Here is a 6018-nt window from a genome sequence, read left to right as displayed (position 1 = left end):
CGCATAAAACAGACGACGGGTCCTCATGAACGAGTGTAGCCGAGGTAGCCGAGGAGGTGCCCAACTGAAACCTCAAAACATCACACGTGCTTGATGTTTCTATATTCTCAACCCTTCATGTTTCAGACAGTAATCACACCCAATGAACTGGACCATCAGAATAAGTCAGAGAATGTTTCAACAGAATCTAAAACAGAAGATTGTATCTCTACTGTAACTATAGGGAGGGGGCTAACTACATTTGCTGTTCATTTGTTCACAATGTTCTTGCTAAAAAATATAGGCAATGTATAGTAAATCATTTATGTAGAACTTAATTAAATATGATTGCATTGGCCAAGTTACTCGAATGACTCAACTCTGCTCCAGGAAGTGTTCTGATGTTCCTGGCCTCTCTCTCCTGTCACCTGTCTGGCTACTGGCTACAGCCCCTGTTCCACCTGCCACTCTGGGCCAATGGCCAGTCAGAAGTCAGACTTGGCCGCGGTCCCAGGCTCTAGTCCTGGACACCACATCACACAGTCACAGCTGACAGAACAGCCGAAAGGCACACAGCAGCTTTACAGCCAATCCCCTGCTTAAAGTCTGCTGCTCTAGGCTGCAATTCCACAGGTTTCCATCCAACCTCTCTGGTACCAGGAACAAACCCTGGTATGGAGATGTCATCTGGGCTGCGGCTGCTCCCTCTCATCTCTGGCTCTGCTCTAGGATTCTCTGCCTCTTGACTTCCTTTCTCTATTGTTCTCTCTCTCACTCTAGTCTTCCCCTCTCTCATCTCGCTCTCTACCTCCCCCTTCTCTCCATCTGGTCTCTAGTAGTAACATGAGTGGGCTCCCTGCCATCACCACTGTGTAAACAGATAGCAGGAAGTTCCCCAAGTGAAAACTAACCCTGATCCAAGATAATGCAGGAGGACACCCAACACTAACTCACTCATCCCAGTCACACTGACTGGCACCAGGGCAACACTCAGTCCTGACTATTACTACCCACAGCACCCAACACTCAGTCCTGACCATTACTACCCACAGCACCCAACACTCAGTCCTGACCATTACTACCCACAGCACCCAACACTCAGTCCTGACCATTACTACCCGCAGCACCCAACACTCAGTTCTGACCATTACTACCCACAGCACCCAACACTCAGTCCTGACCATTACTACCCACAGCACCCAACACTCAGTCCTGACCATTACTACCCAACATAATAATAATAATGAGCTAGTGTTAGTGCTGTATACTTGTACTGGTAATTTCAGGCAGAAGAGACCAGTTGAAAAGGAGTGTGCAGTATTTCTAAATATTGAACTGTGTTATTTCCAACCGAGCATGCAGCCTGCAGGTGAAACAGTTTGAAAAAGTAGGGAAAAAAAGGTGACAATTCTAATTCCATCAGAGTTCCTGAACTTTGTCTCCACCTGCTGGTTACAGTCTGCCACTGCATGGGTGGACAGGTAACGCATAAATCAACATAAATCAGATCAAGAGGAAGGACGCGAACTTCTATAAACTTATCAAACTCACATTAAAGAGGACAACCATATCCCACTAAGAAAAATGGCCATTGAAAATACATATTTCACAACTATTTTTCAGACATTGACATCAGGTACATTTTAGGTGATGAAAATATGGATCTTCCGGACATTGAAAATAACCCATTTTCTGGACGTTGAAATCAGGTGCATTTGAAAACGCTTACTGGGATGCTGTTTTACGGGCAGTGGGGATACAGGCCTAACAGTCATATTATGCCAACAAGTCCCTCCAATGATCTACTCTACTTGACCTATACAGGTGCTCGTGCTCACATAACCTACAGCATACACATTCACTAAGTTTAATTCTCTGTGTCCCCCATATAAAAAGGTACTGTCCATCTTGACTGTCTCCCAAACAAAATCAACAAAAATCACAAACCACCACTCCCCTTCCAGTATCCTGAAGAATACGTTTCCATCCCCGACTTTCTCATTTTAATCAAGTTATTTACCTCTTTCCCAAGGACCCTTACCATTAACCGGGTTGGCAGTTGGTATCTTCTACACAACCCTTCCCTTTAAACCTAAACCAGGTTAATATCCTCTACCCAACCCTTCCCTTTAAACCAGGTTAATATCCTCTATCCAACCCTTCCCTTTAAACCAGGTTAATATCCTCTACCCAACCCTTCCCTTTAAACCAGGTTAATATCCTCTACCCAACCCTTCCCTTTAAACCTAAACCAGGTTAATATCCTCTACCCAACCCTTCCCTTTAAACCTAAACCAGGTTAATATCCTCTACCCAACCCTTCCCTTTAAACCAGGTTAATATCCTCTACCCAACCCTTCCCTTTAAACCTAAACCAGGTTAATATCCTCTACCCAACCCTTCCCCTTGAACCAGGTTAATATCCTCTATCCAACCCTTCCCTTTAAACCTAAACCAGGTTAATATCCTCTACCCAACCCTTCCCCTTGAACCAGGTTAATATCCTCTACCCAACCCTTCCCCTTGAACCAGGTTAATATCCTCTACCCAACCCTTCCCCTTGAACCAGGTTAATATCCTCTACCCAACCCTTCCCTTTAAACCTAAACCAGGTTAATATCCTCTACCCAACCCTTCCCTTTAAACCTAAACCAGGTTAATATCCTCTACCCAACCCTTCCCCTTGAACCAGGTTAATATCCTCTACCCAACCCTTCCCCTTGAACCAGGTTAATATCCTCTACCCAACCCTTCCCTTTAAACCAGGTTAATATCCTCTACCCAACCCTTCCCTTTAAACCTAAACCAGGTTAATATCCTCTACCCAACCCTTCCCTTTAAACCAGGTTAATATCCTCTATCCAACCCTTCCCTTTAAACCAGGTTAATATCCTCTACCCAACCCTTCCCTTTAAACCAGGTTAATATCCTCTACCCAACCCTTCCCTTTAAACCTAAACCAGGTTAATATCCTCTACCCAACCCTTCCCTTTAAACCTAAACCAGGTTAATATCCTCTACCCAACCCTTCCCTTTAAACCAGGTTAATATCCTCTACCCAACCCTTCCCTTTAAACCTAAACCAGGTTAATATCCTCTACCCAACCCTTCCCTTTAAACCTAAACCAGGTTAATATCCTCTACCCAACCCTTCCCTTTAAACCAGGTTAATATCCTCTACCCTTCCCTTTAAACCTAAACCAGGTTAATATCCTCTACCCAACCCTTCCCCTTGAACCAGGTTAATATCCTCTATCCAACCCTTCCCTTTAAACCTAAACCAGGTTAATATCCTCTACCCAACCCTTCCCCTTGAACCAGGTTAATATCCTCTACCCAACCCTTCCCCTTGAACCAGGTTAATATCCTCTACCCAACCCTTCCCCTTGAACCAGGTTAATATCCTCTACCCAACCCTTCCCTTTAAACCTAAACCAGGTTAATATCCTCTACCCAACCCTTCCCTTTAAACCTAAACCAGGTTAATATCCTCTACCCAACCCTTCCCCTTGAACCAGGTAAATATCCTCTACCCAACCCTTCCCCTTGAACCAGGTTAATATCCTCTACCCAACCCTTCCCCTTGAACCAGGTTAATATCCTCTACCCAACCCTTCCCCTTGAACCAGGTTAATATCCTCTACCCAACCCTTCCCCTTGAACCAGGTTAATATCCTCTATCAATCCCTCTATTTTATTTGATATTTTTTTACTTCTTTACATGTTTTTATCCATTAAAGTTTGTTTTAATCAAATCAAGTCGAAGTATAAAAAATGAGAACTCCATCACCCTTGTACCGTTAACTTACCAAACCTGACCTTCACCATACATGCAGAAGAGGGATAGAAGAGGGTATGAAGCCCTGAGGTGTCCCTGCCAGTCCCAGAGCTCTCAACTGTCTCCCTACTCCATTAGTCTCTGTCATCCAACACGTTTAGATTGTTGTTTTTTGTTGACATTTTGACAGTATATCAATATGTCCCCTAAAATATACAAAGGACAAGGTCAAAGGACATACGGGTGCCCGCGTCTCTGAAACCGCCAACGTCTCACATCTCTCCGGAACGCTGCAGACGCACACCTAAAACCAATCCCGGAGACAGCCGGGACAGCCCATGCTACTGCTCTGGTGTTGCATCGCTATTTCGGTATATATTCTATCTATTTATAACAAGGCACGGTATCATTCGACAACTTTATATCATGGCTACAGACGGAGTTGACAACCACCACTACTAACATTAGGCAAATCAAGTCAATAAACTACACAGCAGACGTTTATAAAAGGTACCCACGTGTATGGTCGCTGTCTTCCTCTGGCGGTGCGCTACAACATGCCACAAAGATAATATATAGGCGCTCCAACACGCACTGAAAAATTTTATCAAAATCTTTGTTTCAATCCTTCTTGGTTTATAGAAAGTTGGCAAAGGTAGACAGTAACACTGAAGCTGTCCCGAAAGGGTCCTTGTCTGTCTGAGTATGCCAGTGGAGTACGGATGTGTAAACGGAGCCGACTCCGAGGATGTCACGACTCGTGGATGTTGCCTCTTGTTGACTTGAGTTCGCAGCGCCAGCTGCTACTGTATCTAGTCGAGTCCGCGTAACACAAGCATCTGCAAGTGTGTGTGGAATGTGTGTAGACTAGAGTGTGTGTGTTTGTGCGCGCACCGTAGTATTTCCACCGGTCTGTCTGTGCTGAGAGTGCACGGAGAAACTGCTAAATGAGAGACTGTCCCACGCTATGAGTTCTGGAGCTGTGCCAGTGCCAAGATGAGTTAGTAGACAACCGGTTTTAAATCTGCAGTCTGTGGCGCCTCCGAACAACAATGTATAATGTTTAATTCATTTAAAACCAAAGCATTCAGTCTAATGATCCCCATAAAGCTATAAAGACAATCCTGTACATTATACTAAGTGCTCATTAAAGAGAAAGCAGTGTGCACTCTCTGGACAAAATGCTGGTGATCAGCACGTTTTCAGATCCACTATCCAATCCCCACCTAATCCAACATCAATGGATTTGTCAGAGCACCACTGAGGATCTTCACAGAACCTAGATATTTTTACACCACTGAGGATCTTCACAGAGCCTAGATATTTTACACCACTGAGGATCTTCACAGAACCTAGATATTTTTACACCACTGAGGATCTTCACAGAGCCTAGATATTTTACACCACTGAGGATCTTCACATAACCTAGATATTTCACACCACTGAGGATCTTCACAGAGCCTAGATATTTTACACCACTGAGGATCTTCACAGAACCTAGATATTTGACAGACATTTCAGTCCCTCTGTTGCTTGAAGTTTGTGAAGAGACTGCATGAAGAGTCATTGGAAGATCTCCCCAAAACAAACCTCTTAGAAGAAGAAACCATATGAGAGAATCAACCAACCTTTGATTGTCCGTCATCCTTCTGGAAGATATTTGAGGTATTGACGATGATGATCAGCAACCTGCTGTTCTGTTTGACTTCTATAGTACCAAGTGTTTTGAGAATGTCACATGGCAAAGTCCAACTCCCAAGGTCAGGAATATCTGCCTTTACAATGCTGGGGCCATAAAAAGAATAACAGTAAGGTAGCTGGGGAACATAGAGCATGAGAAAGTTCTCTCTCTCTCTCTCCCTCTCTGGTTTAATGTGTAGCTTGTTGAGGAGCCAGAGTCATAAATGCCTGATGCTGTGGTGAGAGAATGTTTGTTTAGGGTCATGGAACTAACATTAAGGCCCAGAGAATGGCATGTGTCCAAACACATCGTCATTCAACCAATACTAGTATATACAATACCATACAGTGTAGAAAGGTTGATTCTAAAAGTACACAATTACAATTTTACTGGTTTATATATATACATACACAGTATATAGCATTTCATCATTAGGGACAGGAGCTTTTCCGGGCTAGAGGTAACCTCCTGGCCTTGTGCATGGAATACCAGCATGCAGTATGTTGGGGGAAGTTAGGACTATTTAACCACACTTTGTCTCTTCATGCCAAGTACTTTATTTTATGTTTGACCCTGATGA

The 6018-nt window shown here is 43.8% G+C and overlaps 1 protein-coding gene across 1 annotated transcript in view; it reads right to left on the bottom strand.

Annotated features, from left to right (window-relative positions):
* The window catches only part of LOC139379564 (proline-rich protein 5-like), a 36332-nt gene extending 30732 nt beyond the window's left edge, over positions 1–5600 (bottom strand). Inside the window, exon 1 of the mRNA XM_071122380.1 lies at positions 5386–5600. Within this exon, the coding sequence (XP_070978481.1) occupies positions 5386–5402 (17 nt within the window). The 5' untranslated portion in view covers positions 5403–5600. The remainder of the gene's footprint in view (positions 1–5385) is intronic.
* Between the last annotated feature and the right edge of the window lie 418 nt (positions 5601–6018).

Source organism: Oncorhynchus clarkii, chromosome 21, assembly GCF_045791955.1.
Source record: "Oncorhynchus clarkii lewisi isolate Uvic-CL-2024 chromosome 21, UVic_Ocla_1.0, whole genome shotgun sequence".
Lineage (NCBI taxonomy): Eukaryota > Metazoa > Chordata > Actinopteri > Salmoniformes > Salmonidae > Oncorhynchus > Oncorhynchus clarkii.
This window is presented reverse-complemented; position numbering and strand designations above follow the sequence as displayed.